At 30.5% G+C, this 27587-nt stretch overlaps 1 protein-coding gene across 3 annotated transcripts in view; it reads right to left on the bottom strand.

Moving 5' to 3' along the window:
- The window catches only part of LOC136982159 (piwi-like protein Ago3), a 106261-nt gene that overhangs the window by 62662 nt on the left and 16012 nt on the right, over positions 1-27587 (bottom strand). The window contains exons 2-14 of one of the 3 annotated variants that reach the window (XM_067278582.1): positions 23735-23859; positions 23614-23652; positions 23287-23422; positions 22958-23180; positions 22799-22882; positions 22516-22720; positions 22218-22417; positions 22033-22146; positions 15052-15240; positions 11182-11281; positions 11005-11091; positions 2729-2869; positions 284-397 (exon numbers count right to left, since the gene is read on the bottom strand). In XM_067278582.1, the coding sequence (XP_067134683.1) occupies positions 284-397; positions 2729-2869; positions 11005-11091; positions 11182-11281; positions 15052-15240; positions 22033-22146; positions 22218-22417; positions 22516-22720; positions 22799-22882; positions 22958-23180; positions 23287-23422; positions 23614-23652; positions 23735-23842 (1740 nt within the window). In that variant the 5' untranslated portion in view covers positions 23843-23859. The remainder of the gene's footprint in view (positions 1-283; positions 398-2728; positions 2870-11004; positions 11092-11181; positions 11282-15051; positions 15241-22032; positions 22147-22217; positions 22418-22515; positions 22721-22798; positions 22883-22957; positions 23181-23286; positions 23423-23613; positions 23653-23734; positions 23860-27587) is intronic. The other 2 variants (XM_067278585.1, XM_067278583.1) reach the window with 2 other exon arrangements.

The raw sequence follows: 27587 nt of genomic DNA, 5'->3' as shown, positions 1-27587 counted from the left end.
ACGTCATCATTAAAAAAATAATCTATCTATTGGTACCATAAATACAATGAACATAATTCAATATTAATTTCCTTTCACTTTCTCAAAATCAAATTTTTTCTGCAAATATCTTATAAAACCATTCTATATATTTAATTAACAAATAACACTTAATGGTTAAAACATGTGAAATTATTTAACATACTTTTAAATAAAGATAATATATAATAAAGATGCTAAATATGTCTATAAATCTGTCTCTTAAATAAATAGGCCATATATACAAACATTTTATAATACTTACAGCAACAATAACACCACTTCGAGTTACATTTCTACCCCAGTCGCATTCTTCGGTAGTTTCAATCCTATTATCTTTGAAGTAGATAACTTCAAATGGCAAGGAAGTCCCATTTAACTATTAAAAATAATTAATTTCAATTTATAATCAACACTTTAATGTAGTATTTCATAATTTATTGAAGTTATTTTCTATAAAATACAAATGACTAGATCATAGCAATACAGTTTGGTCATTAAGTCCTCAGACTCACATCGATGGAGAAAAAAAAAAAAAAAACAGCTTGTATATTGAAAAATGAATATATGTAATACTTTATTTTTCAATATATGAGCTATTTAATAATGTCTTTTATTACAGTAGAGCATCGATTATCTGACCCCCGATTAACCGACTTATTGGTTAACCGACCGCGTTCTAGTCGGCAAATTCAATTGTCCGCTAGTGATGTGGCACTACAATATTTGGCTGTCTTGGCTACTTTAATATTATTTTTGTTAAATTTTTGCGTGTTTTAGCTGGCAGCACTGGCTCGAACATGAAAGGGAGGCTAGTATTTAAACCAGGCCTAATACACTATACTAATAATGTATTTTTTCATACTTTTCGGTTATCCGACTTTTCAGTTATCCGACCAACCCCAGTTCCCAATTAAGTCGGATAACCGATGCTCTACTGTAATAAAAAGTTTAATAGTTTTCTGTTTCTTCATCCATGCAAATGCAAGGACTTACTGACCCAATTATGTCTATCCTATAAAATCCAAGTAAAAAAGGATTTAATAAAATATAATCATTACACTATCCTTTCTGTGAATAACAATTAGCTTTATTAAAAATAAAAATTTACTTGTAAATCATTTTCTGAGACTTCCGAAAGCATTTTAAATTTTGCATGCAAGACATTATTACAGAATTAATGAAATAAATTCTAGACTATGAACTGAAAGTTGGGTTTTAATTAAACACTTGGCTTTATTTCCATCTTTATTTAGTTCAACTAAATAAAGATGGAAATAAAGCCAAATGTATAATTAAAACTCAACTTTGGGTTCATAGTCCAACAATCAACAAAACACGGTTTCAAAGAAAAAATAGAAATAAATTCTTTAGATATTTATGATAATATATTGAGTTGTTCAGAAAGTTTGTAGCAATTTTTGATAGCCGACAGTTGAGACTACCATTTGTTCCATCCTCTGCAAAATTCCCTTCATGATAAAAACTTAGATACTTTGGAAGCTTGCAAAAACCACATGGATCAGTTTTTGTGTGGGAAAAACTGGAAAGTTCTATGAAGATAGTATCATGAAGCTTCCCCATAGATAGCAACACGTCATTAACTGTCCTGTGTTGATCCCGAAAATTTTTGTGTTGACCTCATTGACCAGCGTGGGCAATCCCAAATATTTTCGTGTCTGCATTGGAACGTTTTTGATACTACATGTCACTATGCGTCACAATTTTTATATTAAAACAAACTTTTAAAATATAATTTTTTTTGTTGTTCAATAAAAAAAACAATGGGATCGGTAGTATTTTAAACTATTTGTAAATTCTAAAAATAAACTATTTTTAGATTAAAAGACAAGTAAAAAGAAACACTCTTTTATAACCAACTTTTATAACCATCCAACACTTTTGTATTGTGGGTTATGTAATCTTGATAAACGTAAATGTCGGGATGAACATTGATGCATGCTGGGAACGCGTAACCAGTATAAAATAAACAAACAGTTTGCTGTTGGGTTCTCCACTGAAGAGGCTTAGACAAAGCAAAATGCATTTGGAGATGTTGAAAGTAATAAACAGCAAAAATTGGTTCTAGTAGAAGTTAGTATTTGTTGTTAATCATTTGTTGGCTAATTAGTCGAAGTTGGTTATAAAAGTGTGTTTCTTTTTACTCGTCTTTTAATCTAAAAATAGTTTATTTTTAGAATTTACAAGTAATTTTTTTTTGTTTTACATTTTTCAATATATTTATTTTGTTTGTGCAAACATAAAAAAATAATTTTTAACGACACAGTAACCACAATTATTATTTACAAAAAAATTTTGTTAGGCTTAACATCGACAAAAATTCAACATGGTGTCACAGACAACAGAGAAAAAATTCAACATTGAATAGGTTAAAAACAATGGTGCATACATAATGGAATAAAAGTCTATTTTTAGTCTTAAAACAGTTTCTTTTATTTCTCTTAAAAATTGCTATGAACTTTCCAAACAAACCAATACACAGATGCACAAACAAACACACACAAACATCTGAAAAACTTTTTACTGTTTTTTACTTTTTTTTGGTTCAGGGATCTCAAAATATCAAGATTTTCAAGAAACCCAGAGTGAAATTTGATATGATTACAATACTTTCCTATATCATGTTATAACAGCCAAGAACATAAAAATTTATATACAGTATGTATAACTAGTTACTATTTCAACTTACATTAACTGCAGCATCTTCTAAACGAAGACCCCAGGCAGAAAGATCTTCAACTGTTTCTGGATTAGAATTAATATTTTCAACAAATCGTTTAATTGCAAGGTGTCTTTGATTGGGAGTTATGCGTGTGTGGCTTGCTATATCCTGTAAAATAAAACACAAGTGTAAATTTATTTAGAAATTTATTGCCACAGTTTATACCTTTGTATTGTATAAATAAATATTTGAACTACAAATGCAGTTATATAAGTCAATCTCAATTTCTAAGATTTTCAGCTAAAAATTCTAGATAAAAATAAAATACATAACATGGCCAGCATTATTCACATTTAATAAATATAAAATAAAAATACGACTTTACAAAGTTGGAACTTTGTCTTGTCTTTACTTCCACCGTTCACACCATCAGCAGTCCTTTTGAATTCACAGTCTCTCGGAGACGACCTTTCTTTTGAGGCTACTGCCTCCGTAAAAGAATGTAAAACATGCCTGTGAATTCAAAAGGACTGCTGATGGTGTGAACGACAGAAGTAAAGACAAAACAAAGTTCCAACTTTGTAAAGTCATATTTATATTTTATATTTAAAAATTCTAGTTTAGATTTATACAATTATAAAAGTCAACCCTTCATTTTGGTAAGATATTTTTCATGCTTAAAAAGTTGACTTCTACATGACTTTATACCAGTATATATAACCATTACTTTTCTGTTAAGAAAGATCATAAAAATATATTATTTGTACTATAATATAAAAACTCACTAGTTACCTATTTGTAATATGCAAGAGATAAATAATTCTAATTACACATACAGCAATATCAGTAAGAAAGGAAACTTCCGATAGCATAAACCATTCAATAAAATATATGAAAAATCATAATTAAGAGCTGCTTCTGATTCATTGGATATTTATCAGTTTCTTAGCCACATATAAGGATAAGTTAAACTATAAATTATTTGAAATAAGTATAAAAAGCATCAGTAAATGACAGCAATTTGTTTCTGACTCAAAATTTGGTCATGTGTTACTTATTTTATAATGGTTTGTAATTATAACTAGACTAGTAATCATCAGAGTGGGGTGAGCTCACCTTTTAAGAGTTCAGAGAAAATTTTTTTGAAGGTATGAGTAACTTACACTTAACAATAATATCAATCAATTGTATGAATTCATAATCTTAAAAAAATAATAAATAGAATAATTGAATAACCTTAATGATATATTTAGTCATAAAAATACACAAAACCCAGCACCAATATGATAAACTACTAAAGTTGAAATTACCAAAACATTAGAATTATTATTATATTATTTAATTAGAAACATTTTAAATCTTGATTTACAACACCTTCACATTCAATAAACAGAATAAACAGATTGAGTCACCTGCTTACATGCAAGATGGAGTACCCCTACATATTGGATACTGTGAACAGCAGTTTCTGTGATAATATTTCACCAATATAAGATTGTCATGCATTTCTTACTGCTAGTGTCCTTAAATTCCATAGCTGAATCCATGCAATTTTTGGCTTTGCAAACACTTAAAAAGTATGCTTTGTTGAGGACTTTTTGTAAATTTGGCAGCCTTGAAAAACAGCACCATATGGCACATGAAAAGTATCATGGAGAATTATGGTAAACCATTAAACACTTTCAGAATAGGAACCGCCTATTCTAAGCAGTATCCTCTGGGTTGCTAAGTCTCTGTATATCACAAGTATCATATAAATAAAATGCTTGTTGCTTGCAATGCCAAAGGTATTGTAATGATAAGTTTTGATGCAAACTCATTACAGAAATGTCTTCCACGTCTTCTGAAATGTCTCTGTAATAGATATGATTCATTTGGACTGCTAAATATCTCTCTAGACAGCACTGAATGGGGTTATTTTAATTATTACAACTCAGTAGATGAAAAAGTTCATTTTCCCTACAAACAGAGCTAAATGACTTTTAAAATAACACATTCATTCAAGACATAGAAATGGGAATTAGTCTAAACTAGGTTCTGACAAACTTTCTTACAAGAGTCAATTTTTTATATTTCAATTTAAATCAATTTATCCACACCTACAGAATATGTAAATGAAAAAACATTTTAAATATAATAAAACTATTTTTTTAAATTAAGCCAGGACGATTTAATTTACAACAAAGAAAATAACTTTCTCTAGTAGACAATACTTACATAATGTGTCTATACAATCGATCATTTCTCACACAGATGAGGGATAAGACAATTCTACTAGAGAAAGTTATTTTCTTTATTGTAAATTAAATCATCCTGGCTTAATTTTAAAAAATGTAGCTCATTATTTATACTCTACAGTAGTGGTGCATGACCCCCAGAGGGATTGCAAGAAAATTTTTCAGCATTGCCAAATTCAGAGAAATTTATTTAACAATAAAAGGTAAGGCTTTTCTTCAACAAGTATCAGATACTAGTAAAATAGTGAAATGACTTTATATTATTTATAAAAACTATAAAAAAAACTATTTATAAGAACAATATTTTTTTTACAAAACAATTGTGTGTATTAGTACCTAATAACTATACTTTGGCAACCAGCAGGCAAACAGACAGTGATACTGATAATGTTGCAGCAACAGAAGTAGAACACGCTGCAACAGAAACACATGTTGATGCATGCATATTTAGGGGGTCATGACAAAATTTTACACAAAATGGGGAGTCGAAAATGAAAATAGTTTGCACACCACTGCTCTACAAGACATAGTTTCTTAATGAACATTTTCTAAAATGTAATAATTCACCAGCTGCTAAAATAATCAAGACATTCTGCAAAAAGAAAGAGAGAATGGTATCAGGAACCATAAAAACACTCAAAGAGTCATATACACCTCAGAGCTACTAGCTGGAGTTACAGGTTGCTAGCTCCTTGTCTAGATAAATACACTGCTGACCATTAAAATTGCAACACCAGGAAGGAATGATTGTATGAACATCAAAATCATATAAACGGAAGAAGAGGTTCGGATATGCAAATGATTAGTATTTCAGCGCATTTAGATGATGCTGAAGCACTACATAAAAGAAAAATTGTGTAGTGGATTTCTCCTTCGGAAATCGCTTTGTAAAGTCGGGGTTTCATCAGAATATCATGTTATGCCTCGAATAAGAAGAAATGCTTACCAGCAAGTGTTGAGATTCAATAGAAGCAGAATCGTTGCCTATCGAGAGTGTGGATTATCATTCCATGTGGATATTGCCACTCGCACTGGTCGAAATCCAACCAGTCATGCAAATATGGAATCAATGGGTTGCTGAGGGTCATACTGAATGGCATGCAAAATCTCAACGCCCTCCCATGACTAACGCCCAAGAGGACACACACATTGTGAGGTTGGCCTGCAAAACCGTACAACCACATCACAGACCATTAGTCAGGAAATGGGCTTGTTTGCAGCAGCATGGACTGTCAGCATGGCAATTATAACTTCAGCTTCCCTTGACAATGCAGCATAGAGAGAGATGGCAACTCTGGTGCACCCAATGACAAAGCTGGATACAGGAGTGGCACAATGTCATCTTTTCAGACGAGTCTCGGTTCTGCATGCAGCATTCTGATGGCCGTATACATGTCTGGAGGCTCCAAGGAGACCGCTCGTCACCTGCTTGCATTTAATATCAGCATAAGGGCCCTGCACCTGGTGTGATGGTATGGGCAGCCATTGGGTACACGACACACACATCTCTAGTTCAGATTGACGATAATTTAAATGGAGATTGGTACATTTCTGACATCTTACGTCCAGCTCTATCTTCGAGGCCTGCAAAACACCATCTTCCAACAAGATAATGCAAGACCACATGTTGCATGTCGTGTTCTGACCTTCCTCAATACAGAGGGTATTCGATTGTTGCCCTGGCCTGCACAGTCTCCAGATCTCTCACCAATTGAAAACATCTGGTCGTGGGTTGCTGAGACACTGGCCTGCCACCCCTTTCCAGCTAATACAGTTGATGAAGTGTGGCATAGACTTGAAGCAGCATGGAATGAGTTGCCCATTTCTGTCATCCAAGCCCAGTTCGACTTCATGCCTAACTGGATAAAGGCCATTTTAGCTGCCAGGGGTGGCAACTGTTTCTACTAATTTCACACCTCTGTAAACCCCCAAACTGCTTGCAAATTTAATCATTTTGTCTTCATGCCATACTGTTTACATACAATAAATATCTTTTTTTTTTATTTGTTTTCCTTCTTGGTGTTGCAATTTTAATGGCCAGCAGTGTAGAAAACTCTGCAGAAAAGTTTCTGTAGGAAGATGATATTGCACTCAGAAGTGATATCTGTTTCTCTGATTAAGAATGAATGATCAAGAGAGGTCTAGCATTATTTAGGATTCCAACAGATGAAGCTTGAAGAGCATACATAAATAAAAAATCCTAGCTAAAGTATACAACAACACATTAAACTCACTGCTATATCTGAATTCAAAACATACAACTGCAGCAATAAATCTACATTACAATAATTGTTATTCACTTAATATCACATGCCAAATACACAAAGAATCAGAACAATTCCAGAAGAAAATAAACTTAGCCTTTCTACAGTGGGTTAGTCAGATGTGGCGCTATCACAAGGTAATGGAGAATAAGCATGGAAAATTTTTTAAGAATTTTCCTACGCGTTTTTCTCATTTCCGTTTCAGAAAACAATTTTTTAAACAGTTATGTCTAGTAAAGAAAAAATCTTTCTTTATTGTCACATAATATGTATTTTTTTTTCGGAGTAATTTTTGGCTAAAACCTTTTTTTTCAAATTTATATTAAATTCTTTTATGATTTTCCATCCATTACAATTTTTTCAAAAGTTTTGAATTTATTTTCAATTTTATATAATTTTTTAAAGTTTTAGGCACTTAAGTCATGACAAATTTTTGCAACCTGCGAATCAAATTCAAGAAAATGTAATTGACAGTTAACAAATTTCATCCATGACTGTAGATGACATAACGGTTGTTATGTTTACAACTACCATGCCTGGCGGTCTTATCCCCAGACTGAAAAGAGGTGTAGGTCGTCTCATGTTCTAATTTCTGTAGAAGTGACGTAATCATTGTAAATAAAAGAAAATTTCAGTATATCTATTATTTACTTTTAAAATTTATCATTGATATTTACACCCAAATATTAAAGCAGTTTAAAATATTACCATTTGGTAAGTAAACTTAATTTATGTATAATAAATTTAAATAAATAAGATTTTAAGAAACAAAAAAACAATAAAAAAAATGTAGAAATATTTTTTATATTCAAGTTCAGATTTATTACATACGTTACCTTCATTGACCGATACTTAATTTTAAAACCAATTTTCACCATTGGCATGCATCAGAAAAAAAAAGCATAACTTCCCTAAAACACACTCCACTGAGAGAGTCCACTTCACTCTGAAAAAGCCGACAGTCTATGTCAGCAATCTAATGTGTGACCTACTTTCTCTAACATAGTAAAACGAAACAAGTTACAGTACAACAATACACATAAACACTGACCATAATAATCAAAACAAATTCTTAAAGTATAAGTTCTTCTAAAATCCTCCAATTGGTTTTGACATAGTTCTACGTAATAGCACTAAATCTGTAGAGATGCTAATTAACAGGCTTATAAACACTAAAAACCATAAATGTTTCAAAATCAGAACTAGATAATTATATGCACAAATAAATTAGTAGGCCTATAATACATAACTTCATTTATATCCAAGTATTATATCCAAAAAAGATCAGTTCTCGCTAATTGTTGAAAATAAATTACTTTTCAACTTTTCTTTCTATAAGATAGCATATTATGAAACAAGTTCTAAATTCACAGTAAACTTTCCACCTTTTATCCATTAAAACAATGCAAATGTTTTAATGGATAAACATGACATACATGAATATTTTTGTGTGTGTGAATATTCTATTTTGATACTTTTATCTTCCTTCACTAAGAATATGTACTTTTATCCTAAAACATTAACTTTTTACCAACAAAAAACAGTCGAAATAGTAACCAAGCAAAAAACGACAATGAATTATAAGCTCTGTTTGAGGGATGTCGGCTTATTTGTCCCATCTTTGATATAATTCGTTTTTCCTGTATTTACACTCATTTTACGTAAAAATTATTGTATTGTTCTGTTTATATTTAATAGTTCATCTTTGTTTCTGTTTACTAAATTGAATTTTACAGTAAAATACTTGGAAACTCTAAATTATTAAAGCCAAATGCAAATGAAATAGCTTAGTTTTTACAATATCAACTTAAAATGGATAAGAACATTATTAAATAATTATTATTGATTCGTGTATATTGACTTCTTTTGAAGAAATAATCATTTATTGTACAGTTTATGTAAGCTAAAAATTATTCTGTTGTCTTTGATGAAATTTGTGTTAAAATTTATTAATTTGTACAGAAACATCAAATTTTAAACATATTACTTCATATTAGTTAGTGTTAGCTTTTGGTCACATGATCGTTCTATATTTATCACCTTTGCAGGAGATTTCCCAGCATCTTTTTCATATTTAATTTACATATTTGTGATAGTACATTACTAATCTTTATTAAACAGATTTAGTTATTCTGTATTAATTAAATTCATCGGGTTTCATGGAAGAACTTTTTGAAACTAAATATTTATCCAGGAAACTTTTGGTCACATGACATTCTTAGCTCATCCCATAGGAATCACTTTGCGCCAGATTTTGTAGAATGCGTTTGGTGTTTCTCGTTTTTTGAAGTTCACTGTGATAAATTTTTATTACATGGATTTATAAATTTTGCATTGTTTTTAATGGCTAAAAGGTGGAAAGTTTACTGTGAATTTAGAACTAGTTTCAGAATATGCTACTTTACTTTTCAACTTTTCTTTCTATAATTTATTTTTGACAATTAGCAAGAACTGATCTTTTTTGGATATAATACTTGAATATAGATGAAGGTATGTATTATAGGTCTACTAATTTATTTGTGCATATAATTATCTAGTCTTAATTTCAAAACATTTATGGTTTTTAGTGTTTATAAGCCTGTTAATTAGCATCTCTACAGATTTAGTGCTATTACGTAGAACTATGTCAAAGACCGATTGGAGGATTTTAGAAGAACTTGTACTTTAAGAATTTGTTTTGATTATTATGGCCCAGTGTTTATATTGAAAATATTTTTCAGTTAAAACAAAAATATATACCTTCTATCTTTTGTTTTATACAACCCGGTGTGGGAGAAGCTTTAGTTATTTTTCAGTTATATTTGTAATCTCAGTTACAAATTATGTAAAATTCAGGCTTGATATAATAATATATCATTTGAATAGTAATGGTGCTTAAAATATTTACAGGATTAATTGAAGTTTTTGAATTTTGTTTTAGGAAACTGATGAAGACAAGCGTATCAACAGTTGTATAATGAACTGAATTTAAGCAAATTAGTTGATTTTGTATGTTTCGATCTAGTTTTTTCGTAATATTATGATATACGAACTTCTGATTTTGTAAATTGTATTATACTAAAAAATAAAGTTTTATGTTATTTTCCTACCTAATGATGTATTTTTAATGTTTCCGAACTAAATAATACTTATTAAATTGAAATTCAAGCTTTACAAACTACTACGAATATTAGAGAAAACCATTTTACTATAAATTTCTATGTCTTACTACGTTTTACTCTGATGTTGATTTCAGAAAAAGTAGGTCAGACAAGGACCACTAGACTGATGACGTAGACTGTCAGCTTTTCCAGGTTGTATCAGAGCTCTCACAATAGTGTGATTTACAGAAGTCACACCTACTTTTTTCTGACGCAAGCCAATTAGGAATATTAATTTTTTTAACCAATCAGATAATGGCAGGAGGTTTAAATTCAATTTATGTCGATAGATAACCCTCTAAAATTTCATATTTATTTTAATTTTCTCTTTTATTGTAATTTCTTGAGAATTAAAGGATATTCCAAAACAAAGGTGGAGAATCCAACCACTCGTAAAAATTCTATAACTTCACAAAATGATCCAAGTATTTTATATGAATTTTTTTGCAGATATAGACATTGTTTACCAGTACCATGTGATTGCCCTTGACAGATATATCTGTCACTCACTGCTGAGTGGTTAAACAACAAAATACAAGATTTATCCACTAAATATCCAAAGTGATGTTTTTCTAATTAACACAGTAACATACATCACTTAAACTGCATATCCCTTATAATTTTTTATATGAATATGTAATTTAAAATAATTTTAAAATTACCTTCATAACTTTAAAATCAGATCTCATAGTATCTGTTAATCCAGTCAAATATGACAATTCAGGAATTAAACAAAGAAATTTTGAATCCTAAAATAAAAAATATTATTATTATTTTAATGATTAAATGATTATTAATGATATTAAATATAACTTTCTACATACAAAAAAAACTCATACCTGGTTTCCACCAGCTGCAGCACCAGGAATATTTTTCTTCTTTGGATGGTGAATAAGTAATGGTTGGGTATTATCTTTAATATCAATGTCATATGATTTCCTGAAATAAAATGTACTCATCTTATTATAGCTTTCAGAATAAATACATATACACATGAATGCATATATTTAATGAAAATACATACACACACATATATATATATATATTCATTTTATGCACATTAAATAATAATATATTTTTTCATTCATAAAAATATACACTCATATCCATAATTTAAGGAATTCATGAGTACAGATATTTTTTGCTGCTATAAAGACACAGAACAAGTACAAGTAGAAATGCTGTATGGCAACTTCTGAAGGGAGTGATGTAAGTGTATACAAATTTACTGATAAGGGGAATCAGTGAAAAAGCATTTTCTGTCAATTTGAGTAATTGCCATTGAAAGTGGTCATTATTTCATTGCATACACAGAATCCATACAGGTAATTCCATCTATGATTCCCTGACATTCCTGAAAGGTCTCTGCATTTCACTTTTCCATTATGTAATATTCAGCCAAGTCTACTTAAGCCCATTTTGCACACAATTATATAAATTTTTTTATTAAAAGACATTTTAGTCACTTTTACAAAAATAAAAACTTCGTGTAAAATCAATTACATAATTAGCTATGTCATATAAAAAATTTCATCATTTTATTTAAATGAAGTCATAAAGTTTATTCAAATAAGAAAAAGACTCACTTTACATCATAAAATTGAATTTTCTTAAATCAAAGAAGCAGGAAATTCAGAATAATTTAAATAGTATAAATCATGCACGCCATAAGAGGGAGAAATTGTTTATTGCATGCTATTTTTGGTCCAGCATAGACCCACTCAAAGTCATTACATTTCTTCCCAACACTTACAATGGGAGAAGCAAAGTTTTGACGGAAAAGTGGGTCATTGTAGATAAGTATTTGAAAATTCAACTTTAACTCTATGGTGATATTTTAGTATAATACTTCTGAAAAATGCTTCTAAAATTCTGCAGGCTATCTGAAGATGAAAATTTGCAGTTAGAGAAAAGACATATCATAGATCATCAATCCATCAAAATTAACAGGATTATGTTCTCCACATACTGTATGTGACCAGCAGTGAAAAATGTAATGAATAATAATACATAAATTGTGTAAAGTCTGCCATGCAGTTCAAAATGTCCTGTACACAATATCATTAAGCTTACTAACAGTTCTTTGTCCCCCCCACAGCATCAACTGACTGCAAAAGGTTAATCAAAACTTCATGCAGATCATGCAGGTCAAAAAAATTGGGAGGGTTGTGTACCAGGATACAATTGCAATGGTTTAAGGTGTAAATCTATTTTTATGTTATTGAAGGGCGAATAAAATGTAAACAAATAAAAGTTTTGATGGTTATCACATTATAAGTCAATATCTATCATTTCAGGGGTGCACTCAAAGTATTCGTATTGGAGTTGACATGCTCAGTATTCTTAAGCTCTATATGACTTGCATCGTTCAGCATTAGTCATTTTGGGCTTTTCTAATTCATTTTAAATTTTTCTTTCCAATGATATATGTTTCTTACATTTCTGTTCACATTTCCTTTGCAATTTCTTTGGCATTATTAAAATTTTCAACAACTCGCACATTTATCAGCTTATAACTTTATAAATTTTATTTTATTGGTTATTATTGCTGAATATTATTGTAGATCCTGTCATTCTGTACTTTCAACTCACCCAATTGGTTACCAGCCATGGGAATCTTAGAACCTATCTTAAGAGGTTCCTGGGTAAAACTGACAAACTCTGCCCATGCAATCTGAACAAGGAAGAAGATACTGTACATATTTTCTTCAATTGTCCTCTTTACAGCATGCAAAGGAAAACCCTGACAGACATTGTATACAGCACAGGACGCCACTGGCCTTGCAAGCTCAATGAACTGACTAGTGACAAAAACACTCTCAAGGATCTTAGGGACTTTGCAAAGAACATTAAAATATTAGATTAGGCTCCACCACTCTCCTTATCAACTCTAAGTGGTGTTCTGCTTCTTGCACAATTGTCTTGTGTGTGTGTGTCTATTGTTTAAAACTGTTCTCCTATGATATCTGCAATATAGTTAACTTCTGACTTGTGATGTATTTGTATACAGTTTATATCCATCTATTAATCTTCATATTTTACCAGGTAGTTATATCGTGTTTTGGTTAAATGTATCCACTGCATATCATGTTTTTTGTTTACCTTTGTATTTTTCTGTATTTTAATTAACAATCATTTAATCACTATACTTTATTTTTTGTGTACTCTATTACCTGCCACGAATTTTGTTTAACATCAGTTACCAATATGTATCTATGTATTTTGTATTTGGCATCTTGTATACTGTAACTTGTTTTATTTTAATAAAGTCCCTGATCCGGCACATGACCTCCCTTTCCCCTTCTCCTTACTCTTCAACATCTTCACCGTCTTGGCCCCTGCCACAAATCTTCCTCTCATTCTTTCCCTTCTATTTTTTCTTTTCATTTAAAGGCTACACCTATGAGTACGACCTTCTTCCTTTCCATACCTGTAGAAATCAACACTAATTTCAATGTCCTATCTCTGTGCAATCTGATGTTACACACTGCCCAAATGCTGTGCTGCATTGCCATTTTCGGTATTCACGTGCAACTGCAACCTCACCTCACAGCTGCATGACCCACTACCCACCACTTTAAATACAAACATAAACCCTGTATCCAACAAAATTTTAATCATTGAATTAACATTTATAGTTTATGACATATAAGTACAACAAATCTTGCCATTCTTTTACTCGCTCCAGTTTTCATAGACCTCCTGTACCAAATCAAATTTAAAGATGTATTGAGATAAAAAAAGAGCAAGAGCGACAGACAAATTCCCTGCTAAAATCTTATTCCTTGACTCTCCAGATCTGTGCAAACCTTGCATATACTTGTGCAATACTGAAAAAAACTCTTTTGCACCTGGTGTGTGCGGTGTGAGTGAGTGTAAAAGTATGTGCACATAATAGAAGTAACTTAAATGAGGAACAATATAGTTTATGCTTACAAATCAGTTATCTATAAATTACATGATATTGCAATATGATCATTACATAGAAAATCTGAATTTAACAAAGTTTCAGGCATTTATGTTATCTATGTACCTTATATAAAAAACTTCATTGTGTCATTAATTCATATAAAATTTTAAATAAACATTTTTAACCAATATTCATATTATTCTAGTGAAAAATTGAACATCATTGTATATATCAGAGGTGGGCAAGCAAGAGTTCAGTGGGAGACAAAATGTAGGTTTTGCAAAATGCATTGGAGTCACAGTTCTGTACTGTGGTGACAGATAGTATGGTAAGGCAGGGAAGGATAGGGTGTCCTCCATCCGGGTCGAGAACTTGTTTTAAAAGAATAGATTTGAAATGTCAATTTAATTTATTGCACCAACTTGGGAATAAATTACTAAATATTACATATATACAATTACATATTTAGACAAAATTGTGGAAATAAAATTGTAAAAATAATAATAAAAAGCAGAAATTAACACTTTCAGCAAGAGCTGCACGTAACTCAAAAAGAGCCGCATTTGCCCATGTCTGGTATATATACATCAATGACATGTATATTTTATCCACAAAAATAAAAAATTTATTTTAACACAGATTGAATATCAACACAACTTTCATTAATACAAAAAGTATATTTGTATATGAAATATTTCAATATTAACTGTGCAAATGAAAAATATAATAATAAATTAAAAAACAAATTTACAAATGAAATTAAGCAAGTTAAACATTTTACAATAAAACCATCACTCACTTGTAATAATCCTTGTAAGTTATGCTCTGACCCATACTATTAGTAAAAGTAGATAATGGTGATTGATTCCAATCAATATCATCAACTCTGTAAGTTTTATTATTGTATCTAGTTAACACAACAGATCCTAACAATTGTTTTGCTGCCATATCCTGAATTTGTTTTGTATGAGTATGAGTTAGTTCAGTTCTGTAAAATATAAAAATACAAATTTTAATTCATAATAAAATAAGACATTTCAGTTTTAACGAGGACTTACATAAATTCAATTGAACTTTAACAATTAATAAAAAGTAAAAATAATAGGAATCTCACATGATGATTTTTCAACTATGAACATTGAATGAAATTTATATTGGAAAATATTAATGGCAAAAATTATATACAAAAATTATAAATAATATACACACTATTGAAATAAGTACATTATTAATCACATTGACAAAAGTCAATGACGTATATTTTATCCACAAAAATAAAAAATTTATTTTAACACAGATTGAATATCAATAAAACTTTCATTAATACGAAAATTATATTTGTATATGAAAAATTTCAATATTTTTGAATTTTTGTATTGGTGCCAGGAAAATCCAAGTTAAATAGTTATACAGATAAAACATTAAAAAATTAATTATACAGTATTTCTGATAACTTAGTGAAAAAAGAAAATTATAATCTCTAGTATAATGATATTCAGTATAAATAGAATGAAATTTAAATTAAACAAATACAGTAATCATCTAAATTCTGCATTTAAACGAAGAAAACAATTTCTAATGGTCTGTTACATACGTGAGATGACATCTAACTGACTGTATCAAGAACATAACACAAAAAAATTGTCATTGGTCTAACTCAGCGGTTCCCAACCAGTGGTCCGCAAGAGCTCAAATATGGTCCGCAAAAGATTTAAAACATTTATTCATTTTAAATTATTATTCCTACATTGATACAAACTGAATTTAATTTTTACTAAAAATGTTATGTTTTCTCTTATAATAGTATTGTTAAAGCATGTTACTCTTGAGTTTAACGATTACTTATGTTAAAAGTTTTGATTAAAGTTTATTTTTAGATTGACACAGTTTATTTTTCTTAAACCTTGTGGTCCCTGCTAACAACAATGAAATCAAAGTGGTCCCTGGTCAAAAAAAGGTTGGGAACTGCTGGTCTAACTAGTCAGCATTGCTTAAAAAGGGCATTGAAATTTAGAGCGGAGAACCCTCAAAAAAAGAAAAAGGGATCAATGATGACAGTTTGTTCATCCATCACCGAGAGTTGGCTGACATTGAGTGTTTGCTCTGTTGTGGATAAACATTGCCATCGATTACCACCTAATCCAACCTGCCATTTATCAGTTTGTCTGACAAGGTTCATCTACCTACCTATCATCAGAAGAGCTTATATCAAACTACCTAACATCCAGACAAACTTAGCATTGTATTGCCAGCAAACAAAAAACCTACCCACCAGGTGTATATTACAACCAGCCTATCAAGAGTCTGACCTCAAAGGAAATCCAACAAGTACAGGTATTTATAATCGTGTGGCCAACTGTAAACTCTTTCTCTCTCACTTAAAGACTTCTATTCTTACGGGTAAATAAACAGTTATTTGTTACATTAACTCTGTAGCACTTCTTTCGGATGCGTGCTGTCACACAATTTCCTCCATTCCAAATCCGACTGCCTACAGTCACGATTGCTCGTGCATAGAACGAAACATAACGGCCATAGCAATTTCTGTCTCCCTCCAGACATAGTGGTATCAGTCCTGACATGGCATCGTGACATGCCAACCCTTCAGTCACACACATACATTTATTGTTTATCTAACAGAAAATTTTTAACTGAAAAAGTTTCAACTGATATATTTGAAGTATAAGGAATATTGATTAGTATCATAATTATTTTCCATTCTTTGTTAAGTTGATATTGCACCATTAATTGATGCCGATAAAATTATGAAATGTAATAAATTAAAAATTTCAACTGAAAAATAATACAAATAATAAAGTAAACTTCACAATTTATAATATTCATATTGAATTTTTTTTAATTTTTGTATTAATTTTACAAAATGCAAGTCTTATGCAATATGACTTCATGGAAATAAGCAACAATAACAAATGTTATATGCTGACCTCTGTGATTATCAAAATCCAATTTATTTAATTTGAGACATTTTTTAAATTAATTTTTGAAATATTTTCATATTTGTTAAGAATTGAAATTGCTGTCACTATATTTGTTAATTTACTGTTTTTCCTTACTTTACAATAAAATTTAAATTAAAATAATTTCAAGTAATTATGCCAACTTTTCAAATTAAACAATACAGAAATTATTTATCTCTAATAGCATCATAATGAAATGAGACTGTATGCAAGTTTGAAAAATATCATGATAATTCATACATTAATAAAGTTTACTAAATAGTCACAGAAAATAGTTTAGCAATCATACTGAAGTTAAACTTTTGATGATAAATAAAATGATAGAATATTTTAATTACAATGACCAGTCATTTGCTGTTTTTAATGACAAGATGATAGAACATCTTCCCATGTTTATTTTTAATTATTTGAATAATTCAGCGCACTCAAGATTGCAGTGATGGAAAAAATATTCATAATACATATTTAATTATGTAAAAGAGATAAATATGTCATATATGAATACAAACTATTAACATGAAAGTTATTTTGACCACTACAGTTTTATTTATATTAAATTACCTCAGAATATTAACCTATATTTTGAACAATTTCTGGCTAGTTAATGTAAAAATATTTTGTTCCTATAGAGAGGTTTCATGTTGACATCATGAGTGACGTCATGAGCATGCACAATTGTCCAGCACCATCTTTGTGACTTGTTTACGTATTGTGTGTGTTCACATGCGCTTTAGCTGGAGTTCTTGTGTTGTTTATTCGTCTCGAATATCACTATGGTAATTTGTTGTGTAATTGGGTGTAATGCTAGTTCACTCAAGAACAAAGGAACATCATTTTTTAAAATTCCTGGCATTATTTGTCATCAAAGACCCCAAGCCGAGGAGCTTTCACGACGAAGACAATCTGCATGGCTCTCGAGAATTAACCAGAAAAATTTCGATATGAATAAAGTGAATATCAATACCAGAGTTTGTCAGAAACATTTCATTTCAGCTAAGCAATAATTCATATTACTAGTTATCAATAAATTAGGTAAACTTTCTCATGAGTATCATAAAGTGCCTGCTTGTAATATACAGTAGAGTTAATATTAAAGTGTTAAGCAAAGATAATCGCTTAGCAGATGAAAAATTAGAAATGGATTTAAACCAATTGTTCTTCCAGTCTAATTTACATAAATAAAAGTGTGTATTTTTTAAGATATAAACCAATAATTTCCATTGTTCATTTCACAAATAGCTAAGTCAAGTTATTTTGGTAAGCAACATTAACATTCCTTTAAGATGCTACTTTTTACAATGATTTTTTACATTAGTAACAAATAATCATTAAATAGTAACATTCAACTTGTTCCTGACAAATTCTTATTTATTTACATACAGTATAACATACCATAATGATAAGTTCTTTTAATATTGTTTAATGTTAGTAATTTTACATACAGTATATTAATAATAATAATTTAATATTAAATTGTCATAATATATTATTTAAAAAGTTTTTTTACCCCAAAGGAAGACCTTCCTCATTGCACAATGAGTCATCACCAGACTGGGTGCCAACATGGGGTACGAGAGTGGCCACAACCCAACTGCAAATCAGGAGCATTATAAAAGAGCACATAATCGCAGAGACAACAAATTGCCTTAGAAGCTGAAACTTCTAAGGCAACTGAAGCTTGCTCTCAACCTTTTACTGTTAAAGATGTAGAGATTTCAACAATTGCAGAAGTGGAAGAAGCAGAGCCTTTAAAATGTAATGCAAGGATGCAAACATCATCTTTAGTTGAAACTGTCACTTGCCAGACTGAATTTATAAGGATAAGAGTTGGAAAGCTTGCAACATGAGTGTACAAACTTAAAAATCGAAGTTTCATTATTAAAAAAAAAAACCATGTTCTTAATGAAGAGGGTGATGACAACAAGGTTCACTTTTTACTAGATTCAGAAATTTTAAATTGCTTACATTGGTGCTGAACCTTTATTGCAAACAAATCGATCATCTAAATTCCAGAAAATTAACTCCTTTTCAAGAGGTGATAGTATGTTTGATGAGATTTGCTTAAATTTAAGTTTGGAAGATTTGGCTTACAGATTTAATATTTCAAAGGCCACAACTCTTGATCTACAACAAAGTCTGACAAGCTGGCTTCATATGGATCACCTTGACATAATGAAATTGTTTCTTCCTGTAAAACTGCATCTTGTCCTGTTAGACTGCTAGAATAGCTCGCAAGAAAAAAATCTTTTTTAACTTTATCCATGATAATAGAACTGCAGTATTTTTATAAGTTTAAACCGAAAAGAAAGGCACTATCAACCTGTCGAACAGCAAGCTAAGCAAGCAGAACCAACCTCAAAAATGGCAAAGGGGCAGAGCAAACGTGTTTTATCACGTGACACGAGACCTTGAAACCTCTCTATATTTGCTACTGGAAGTGACACATGATAAAACATTGCACAAGTCAATTTGAATATGAGAGGGTCAATACTTATTAGTTCTTGTCAATAATAGTTCAAAGCTTGATTTCTTTATTTTGTATTTTGACACATTCTGGAAATTACTAGGTGTTCGCTTAGATTAAATGACTTATTAACACATAGGGACATCCTGATACTGCTGATATAATACCATATCAATAATTTCCTTTAATACTGAGTACTTATTGTACTCAATACTTTTGGTTTGATATCTGTACTTTTCCTTGGGTTACTTCCTTTTCGATTAAAAATCAGTTTTAATAATTTGTTAATAATAATTAACTAGAATAAATCACATTATTTATGTTAAATTTGAAAGTTTCAATTATACAAAACATTTCAAAATCAAGCCACAGACCAAAAAGTGACAGCCAGCAAGATTTCCAGTTATCTGATGCCAATACTGGTTGGTATCAATACTTTAAGAACAATACCAATGCCAATACCACTATCGATACCTTAAAACTACTCATGATACCAGTATCAATACTTTTGTGGTATTGGGATGTCCCAACACAGCACTATTACATTAAGCCTGTATGGTCAGTCACAAGGAGAAACTATTACAAACTTATTGTGAATAATGACTCATGATAGGGTAGCCACTATGGAATGAGAAACAATGTTGTAGTTGATACTTCCTGTGATAAATTTTCGAATCTGTCACCTACTGTCATCTTACTCTTTGGCAGTCTGACTGATCTAAAACAGTGATTCTTAACAGTGGAGCTGCAGCTCCCTGGGGGTCCATAAGAAGTTTGCCAGGGGCCGCCAAATTATGCAAAATTTCCTTCAGAATATAATAAAAAGAAAATTGATGTATAACCGAATATCGTATTGAAAAGTGAAATAAGAAAGTAAATATAAAATATAACACATGGCCGACAGTAATACATTGTATAAATATATAAAAAAAACAACGTTTAACAAATCACTTTGCTTTTTGTTTATTCTTCCGTCGTTCGCTACCAGTTGACCAGTCTACATTTCCACAAATACGGAGGCGACCTTTCTTTGTAGGCTACTGCCGCCGTAACAAAATGTAAATAGGTAAAACGTCCTCTGGTGCTATCGCCATTTTTCGTAAATTACAATTTAAGTAAATATAAAATATAACACATGGCCGACGGTAATACATTGTATAAATATATAAAAAAACAACGTTTAACAAATTACTTTGCTTTTTGTTTATTCTTCCGTTTGCTGGAAATGTGGACTGAGTCAACTGGTAGCGAACGACGGAAGAATAAACGAAAAGCAAAGTAATTTGTTAAACGTTGTTTTTTTATATATTTATACAATGTATTACTGTCGGCCATGTGTTATATTTTATATTTACTTAAATTGTAATTTACGAAAAATGGCGATAGCACCAGAGGACGTTTTACCTATTTTACATTTTGTTACAGCAGCAGTAGCCTATAAAGAAAGGTCGCCTTCTGTATTTGTGGAAATGTGGACTGGTCAACTGGTAGCGAACGACGGAAGAATAAACGAAAAGCAAAGTAATTTGTTAAACGTTTTTTTTTTATATATTTATGAAATAAGAAAGATAAAGTTTTCCCCTATTTAGTTTTTTTTATTTATTTTTTTATTTCTTCCTACATACAACTTTGTTAGTACAGAAGAAATAAAAGCAAATATGCTACTTACACCACAGTATTGACTTCTTTTATTCCAAAGCAATTCTAAGAAACTATTAATGCTTGGAATTTTAAAAATAATTAGGAAAAATAGTGAGCTTACTAGTAAGCTTTGAAAATTTAAATATTTTTGCAAAAGATATGCAAAATCTTTACAACAAGTTGTGGGTATTTTAGTTTCAGTTTAGTTTTAGCATAGACTTTGGATCATTTTATCGACATGTTTCTTATTTTAATTTTTGTTAAAAATAAATGAGTTTTTATGTTTAATTGTGAAGTTTGAATGTTATTTAAATAGATAATGAAATAATAAAGTTATGATTTATATTTTTTATATAAAAAAATAAAGCAATAATAAAAAAATCAATTTATTATAGATAATTTAACAAATATAAATTATTATTAAAAAAATGGGGGTCACAAAAAAATTATGAAATATTTGGTGGGCCTTGAGTATAAAAAGGTTAAGAACCACTGATCTAAAATTCCAGAAATTAAGAATCAAAATATTTGACTTTAAATGTTGTTTTGTGGCAATCAGAGATGTGTGTTCCTTGACTTACTTTAAAATAAATATAAATACTGAGAAACATTCATACAACACTAAAAATGCTATAATGCTAAATTTCAAAATTAAATATACTTAAAAGCTTAAAATTTATTTTTTATAAATACTCACAAAATATCCCATGCAGTTACTGAACGCAAAACTTTAAAAGAAGCATCACAATTTAACATGATTCCTCCATCAAATTCTTGTATAGCAGTTATATAACCTGGCCAAACTTCTAATCTAGTAACATATAAAATGTGTCACAACTTTAAACTATTTTATAACTTATGTTTTTATAAATAGCTACTTACTTATGCTGTGGAACAGTAATACCTCCTTTTGGATCAAAAAAATTTCTTCCAATGTTTGTCATTTTAAGTTTGTACATAATTTTTCGAAATAATATGTTATATAAATGCATATAATCAGAAGAACTGCCTTTACCAACAAATTTAATATTAACCATTATTTCTGACTGATCTATAGGTGAAGTTACAGATACAGCTGTTATCTGGGGGGAAACATGTTTACATATAATTCTTTAAGCAGTTAATGTAATTTCTATATTTCAAATATAATACATATTCAAGTCAAAATATAACACTATACCTTCTCATTCAATTTGAAAGGTAAAAATAATTTTGCACCATCGAATGTTTTAGTTTTCCCAATTATAGTTCTCACTTTAGGATCATTTAACAGCTTAAATCGAATTCCTTTGCTGTCAACTTGTGGAATAAAATTAACATGGTATTCAAACACACCTTTTCCTTCCATAACATGCAATTTCACATAATTTACTTCTACTTCCATCCTATAAAAAAAAGTTAAAACAATCACAATATATTATCTAAGTAACAAAATTATATGGCCTATTTTCAAGATAACTTACGACTGTCCTCCTCTTTCTGCATTTCTCTGTTTTAATGCTAACTTACACATTTTATCACTCAAAGATGATGATTCTTTACTATCACTTAAAATATATACATACATATATATTATATTGTAAGTAATATTTATATTTTAGAAATAAAATAAAAATAAATACATTGATTCTTGAACAGAAGAAATTTCTGACTTTGAGGAATCAAGTGGAGTAAACTTTGAAGAAATCCTAGTACTAATTTCAGAAGCTGGAGTAAATCCTGCTGCACTAAATGAAGACGATGCTGATCCTGATGTTGAAGCAGCAGATGAAGAGGGTAAGTGCCTTAAAGTATCTTGTTTCAAACTTAAAAGAGAAGCTCCTCTTCCAAGCATGCCACGACCAACTTTGATTAAATACAATTATGATTAAACAACAAAACACAACCAACTTTAGTTAAAATGATTTAGATATTTTGATAACAATCAATTTTTATATAAATAACTTGTCACCTGGTTTGGGAATACTTTGACTACTTAGAGAACTCTGACTACTAATATGACTACTGTCTTCATTTGATTTACTACTTGAGGCTTTTTGCATTGCCATTTGTAATAGTTTTCCTCTTCCAATTGTAACTTTTTGTGTCTATAATTATTAATTTTATAATAAATACAAAAACTGTTTGTCAGATTAAATCAAATTATCTTAAAATGCAAAAGCTCAAAATATAAATTTTTAATAAAATACTTTCCAAATTATTCAAATTCAGAAAAACAAACATATCGATTGTTAATTTAAAACTATTCTAAATATTTAAAATTTAAAATCAAAAATACCTGGTCTCCAGCTTCATGTTCTGAAACAGGTGCTTCCTTCTTTTTTTTAGAAAAAAAATTAAATTAGTATAATATACTATATAAAATGTTTTTCTTACTAAAAATTGAAACTTATCAAAACCTTGCTTTCAGATGTTATTCCTGGTCTACGGGTGTGACTTTTAAGCGCCTCTAATAAAAGTGCACCACGACCTCCTCTACCACATCCAAAAGTTCGTTGCTCTGCCATCTCTTAATACATCTAATCTACAGCATAAAAAGTTTAATTAATATATTACTAGCAAGTAAGTCCAGCATTGCCCAAGCAAAAAATAAGTACAAACATTAAGATCATTAGAGAGGTTGAGGTGCAAGTACAAACGTTAAACGTATACAGCAAGCAGAAGTACACGTTTGACGTTTTAAGTCCAAGTAAAAGACCTTGTGACGCTTATTCACATCATCACAACTCAGTGAATATTGCACATTGATTCATGGGAAATTTGTTGAAAAAATGGCAGATACATTTAACATTGAGGATTACCAGTGAATGTAAATAAACAAATTAAACTGTTTAAAAGTATTTATAGGATGTTTAAAAACACTAAATAATTATTCTTAATTAGCACTGTGTCTCCTACCATACGATCGGATGATAAGACTACCTAATACTTTTGTTGAGGGAAGTAGTGGTTTTGTATTATGTAAATTCAAAAGCATCTCGAAACATTAATTTTTAGAAAATTTACAAATGTATTATGCTATACACCAACCAAAGCCGAATATAATCAAGTGAGAAATGGCTATAATACTATATAGCTTTATATGTATCGGGTGTAGTAAAGATGTTTGATTATGTATTATACTGTTGATGGTAGAAGATGCTGTAGAAGAACAAACCTACCTTAAGATAAGCTATTATGAAGACAAATATATGTAAATTCTACAGGCACTTCATATCACTTGATAAAAAATTGAATAATTAAATAATTTCTGGATTAAAATTGTCTGTTTCTTTACACTACTATTCATAAATGCTTAAGTAAACATTATTTTAATAAAATACATCATAATTTTAACCACAAACACAAAAAAAATGAAGTTTAAGCCAATCATTTACTCGCCATTCTAGACATAGCAAATGTCATTATCGACCGTATAGAATTGCCAGATGGCACCGATCATCTGTCCACCGTTCACATTTTGGGCTGAATACATGCACTTCAATCTCTCTATTAGATTCTTTTATACTTGTGATGCTTTTATTATATTACATTACAGTACTCGATTTATATAACTATAAAAGTTATCTTACATAAAGGTTTATCATACCAAGTAACCAATCTAACACATTTTTAAAATTCTATATTCCTCTACTATATACAATTTTCAGAATTTTTAACATGTGTTAGATTCATCCCAATGGCACGTTGGGCTGAATTCACAAAATACAGTTTAAAGTAATGTATGCCAATTAAAAATAATTCAATTATTTCTTTATAAACTAAAATAATCAACCATTCCAACTTCAGCAAAAATTCTTTAATCCTAAGAACGTTTTAAGCGTCCATCTTCAGTTACATCTTTAAATTAAATATGAAATTCGAACTAATATTAAATTCGAACAAATATTACATAAATTAACGGTACGATTACAATAAATAAATAAATACATAAAAAATAAAAAATAAAATAAAATAAAATAAACAGGATTATCGTAATTTACAAAATTATGTCAATATTTCATCAACAAATAAAAATAAAATAAAAATAAAACAAAAAATAAAAACGAAACTAAAAAACAACGTGCGGTTTAAACCAATCACGGATTATCGCTATATTTCTTTACAAATGCCTTCATCCGTCATTAAAGATTTAAAACAATATCAGCTCTAGGATTTATCGTACTTCTATGTTTAGCCCAAATCATCGCACAAAGATTTCCAAGCTGTGGAAAGCCCATCAGCGTCCCTATAATTAATGCACTGCGTACTTCTCTGCGCTCTGTGGATCTCCAATTTTTCGAAAAATTTTATTGCGTGTCTCGATCTAGTAGCCCTGATGATAGAGGCTTGGTCCCAAAAGACCGTGATGCCTTGCTGCTTAGCATAACTGGCCAGGACGGTACTATCAACTGATTTTTCCACCGATCGCTTGTGTTCATTAATCCTCTTTTTTAAATTTCTCAAAGTTGCCCCTATATATACTAATTTAGAATCGAACCTATGATCCCTTAATGGTATCGAATAAATTCCTGTTAGTGAGTTACGCTCATACTTCATCTTATCATTCCTTAAAAGCTTGTATATGGTCGGATTACGTCGATAAATAACCTGCAAATTCCTACTCTTGGAAATCCTTTTAACTAACGGCTTAAGAAAAGGAATGTAATCGAGGATCACTTTCTCTCTTGGTTGGTTTCTACTCCTCCCACTCGTTCGGTTATGGTGTTTCTTGATGAGAGCATCTATTTTTTCTGTTCTGTAGCCATGTTGCAAAGCCGTTGTTCGGATGTATTGTAGCTCTTTAATTGTATCTAAAACATTGGTGCAGTGTGTGTGCGCTCTCTGTATCCACGAGCGAAATACTGCCATCTTGATATGCCCCGGGTCTGCAGAGTTCCTAGGGATAACGATTGGGACTGATATCGGTTTCCGATAGACATTCGTGCAGATTTCCCCTCCTACACATGTTATAGTGAGATCCAAGAAATTAACACTATTATAACTTTGCTGATCTAACTCTAGAGTTAAACCATAGGGGTTTTGATTCATTAAATCTATAAACTTTTTGATGTTGCGATTGTCCTTCCACACGATAAAGATGTCGTCCACGTATCTCACGTATAATAAAATACATCTCCTACTATCGGAGAATACTGCATTCTAGAAAGCAGTATTCTCCGATAGTAGGAGATGATATTTATTATACGTGAGATACGTGGACGACATCTTTATCGTGTGGAAGGACAATCGCAACATCAAAAAGTTTATAGATTTAATGAATCAAAACCCCTATGGTTTAACTCTAGAGTTAGATCAGCAAAGTTATAATAGTGTTAATTTCTTGGATCTCACTATAACATGTGTAGGAGGGGAAATCTGCACGAATGTCTATCGGAAACCGATATCAGTCCCAATCGTTATCCCTAGGAACTCTGCAGACCCGGGGCATATCAAGATGGCAGTATTTCGCTCGTGGATACAGAGAGCGCACACACACTGCACCAATGTTTTAGATACAATTAAAGAGCTACAATACATCCGAACAACGGCTTTGCAACATGGCTACAGAACAGAAAAAATAGATGCTCTCATCAAGAAACACCATAACCGAACGAGTGGGAGGAGTAGAAACCAACCAAGAGAGAAAGTGATCCTCGATTACATTCCTTTTCTTAAGCCGTTAGTTAAAAGGATTTCCAAGAGTAGGAATTTGCAGGTTATTTATCGACGTAATCCGACCATATACAAGCTTTTAAGGAATGATAAGATGAAGTATGAGCGTAACTCACTAACAGGAATTTATTCGATACCATTAAGGGATCATAGGTTCGATTCTAAATTAGTATATATAGGGGCAACTTTGAGAAATTTAAAAAAGAGGATTAATGAACACAAGCGATCGGTGGAAAAATCAGTTGATAGTACCGTCCTGGCCAGTTATGCTAAGCAGCAAGGCATCACGGTCTTTTGGGACCAAGCCTCTATCATCAGGGCTACTAGATCGAGACACGCAATAAAATTTTTCGAAAAATTGGAGATCCACAGAGCGCAGAGAAGTACGCAATGCATTAATTATAGGGACGCTGATGGGCTTTCCACAGCTTGGAAATCTTTGTGCGATGATTTGGGCTAAACATAGAAGTACGATAAATCCTAGAGCTGATATTGTTTTAAATCTTTAATGACGGATGAAGGCATTTGTAAAGAAATATAGCGATAATCCGTGATTGGTTTAAACCGCACGTTGTTTTTTAGTTTCGTTTTTATTTT

Source organism: Centruroides vittatus, unplaced genomic scaffold, assembly GCF_030686945.1.
Source record: "Centruroides vittatus isolate TY-2023 unplaced genomic scaffold, ASM3068694v2 contig_815, whole genome shotgun sequence".
NCBI classification, from domain to species: Eukaryota; Metazoa; Arthropoda; class Arachnida; order Scorpiones; family Buthidae; genus Centruroides; species Centruroides vittatus.
This window is presented reverse-complemented; position numbering and strand designations above follow the sequence as displayed.